Below are 2,102 nucleotides of genomic sequence, written 5' to 3' on the forward strand. Positions count from 1 at the left end.
CTTCAAAAACAGGTATTACATTCAAAACAAATTAAGGTAACCAACATTTCTTCTTAAATTTGACAATAATTTCTAATAATTGTCAAATTTCAAACAATATTACCGTTTATCTCAATAATTTCTGAGACCATTAATCGTCCAGCAGCAACATTTGTTATCGTGACAGGCCGAACTAAAACCAAGAACTAAATCACATCGACTTTTCCAGTGACTTATCAAACATTTAAAACCCCTCAAAGAAATCAAGCAGCTTTTTCTGGGATCACTAAAACCTCCATTTATAAATCTGAGGGTGATTTCCTGTCTGCCTGTCTTGTCTGCAGTTTGCCATGTACTGTCTGGTTCTGCTCTACCGGGCCCTGAGGGACGAGCTGAAGCCCATCAGACCCGTGGGGAAGTTCCTGTGCGTCAAGCTGGTGGTCTTCGTCTCGTTCTGGTAGGACCGGACCTCGACTGAACGTACAGAACGTCCGACCGGCTCTGATCCGTTGGGTTTGTGTGCAGGCAGGCGGTTCTGATCGCTCTGCTGGTGAAAGTGGGAGTGATTTCTGACAGACACACCTGGGACTGGGACAGTGTGGAGGCTGTGGCCACCGGACTGCAGGTAAACAACAACAAGACACACGTAAACAAAAGAAGAGGAACAACAACACCTGGCCCAGGAATGACTCTTCTCTGGACTTCAGTCGTCAATAATTATTTATTAAATCAGGAAAATCAGTCGTTTGTTTGTTACTAATCAGGTTTTTGTTGTTTTTGATCTTCTGTTTTTGTTTTAGTCCTTTTAAATAAACTTTATGATTGACAGGACTTCATCATCTGCATAGAAATGTTCCTGGCTGCCATCGCCCACCACTACACCTTCACCTACAAACCCTACGTCCAGGTATCTGTCTGTCTGTCTGCCCGTCTGTCTGTCTGTCTGCCTGCCTGCCTGTCTGTCTGTCTGTCTGCCTGCCTGCTTGTCTGTCTGTCTGTCTGTCTGCCTGCCTGCTTGTCTGTCTGTCTGTCTGTCTGTCTGCCTGCCTGCCTGACTGTCTGACTGTCTGCCTGCCTGCTTGCCTGCCTGCCTGTCTGTCTGTCTGCCTGTCTGCCTGCCTGCCTGTCTGTCTGCCTGTCTGCCTGCCTGTCTGCCTGTCTGTCTCTCTGTCTGCCTGCCTGTCTGTCTGTCTGTCTGCCTGTCTCTCTGTCTGACTGCCTGTCTGTCTGTCTGTCTGCCTGCCTGTCTGTCTGCCTGCCTGTCTGCCTGTCTGTCTGTCTCTCTGTCTGCCTGCCTGTCTGTCTGTCTGCCTGTCTCTCTGTCTGACTGCCTGTCTGTCTGCCTGTCTCTCTGTCTGACTGCCTGCCTGCCTGTCTGTCTGCCTGCCTGAATGCCTGTCTGCCTGCCTGCCTGCCTGTCTGTCTGTCTGTGTCTCTCTGTGTGACTGTCTGGCTGCCTGCCTGCCTGCCTGTCTGTCTGCCTGTCTGTCTGCCTGCCTGTCTGTCTGTCTGTTCACTTCCTTCATTGTCTTTTCTCTGATCTTCTGACCGTCCAGGAAGCCGAGGAGGGCTCGTGTTTCGACAGTTTTTTGGCGATGTGGGACTTCTCAGATATCCGAGCCGACGTCACGGACCAGGTTCGCAACGTCGGTGAGTTTCAGCTCCAGATGCATCTGTTTTTAGATCAGCGAGGCTTTTAAACACAGAAGAAGAAGCTGAAACAGTAGTTAAAGCTACAACAAGTATAACAATAGGTCAAAAGCAGCTAATTATATCTAAAAGCTTTAAGTAGCAAAAAGCTAGCTAAGAGCTAAAATAGCAACATGCAGCTAAAAGCGACATAAGGCTAGCTGCAAACTAGAAATAACAGAAAGTTAGCTACAAGTAAAAGTAGTAAGTTAGTGAAAGGCTAGTTAAAAGTTAAAAATAGCAAACGAAGGAAGGCTGAAAGCTGAAGTAGCAAAATGCAAGCTTAAAGCAACAAAACATTAGCTAAAAGGTAAATGAAACAAAATACTGACTAAATATCACAGAAGGCTAGTTGGAAACTAAAAGTTGTGAAATCTTGCTAAAAGCTGAAAGTAGCCAAAAGCTAACAACAAAGTCCATGCTCAATTAGCCAA

General features: G+C 46.5%; 1 protein-coding gene across 1 annotated transcript; it reads left to right on the forward strand.

Annotated features, from left to right (window-relative positions):
- Window positions 1–323: 323 nt before the first annotated feature.
- On the forward strand, window positions 324–1,629 carry LOC119429895 (transmembrane protein 184C-like; the record flags this gene model as incomplete). Its single annotated transcript, XM_037697412.1, has 4 exons — window positions 324–436; window positions 505–604; window positions 809–886; window positions 1,536–1,629. Coding segments are annotated over 4 exons (385 nt in total), but the record flags the coding sequence as incomplete, so codon positions are not given.
- Between the last annotated feature and the right edge of the window lie 473 nt (window positions 1,630–2,102).

This window comes from Nematolebias whitei, unplaced genomic scaffold (assembly GCF_014905685.2).
Source record: "Nematolebias whitei isolate Nwh7 unplaced genomic scaffold, NemWhi1 Nwh_scaf_10266, whole genome shotgun sequence".
Taxonomy (NCBI): domain Eukaryota; kingdom Metazoa; phylum Chordata; class Actinopteri; order Cyprinodontiformes; family Rivulidae; genus Nematolebias; species Nematolebias whitei.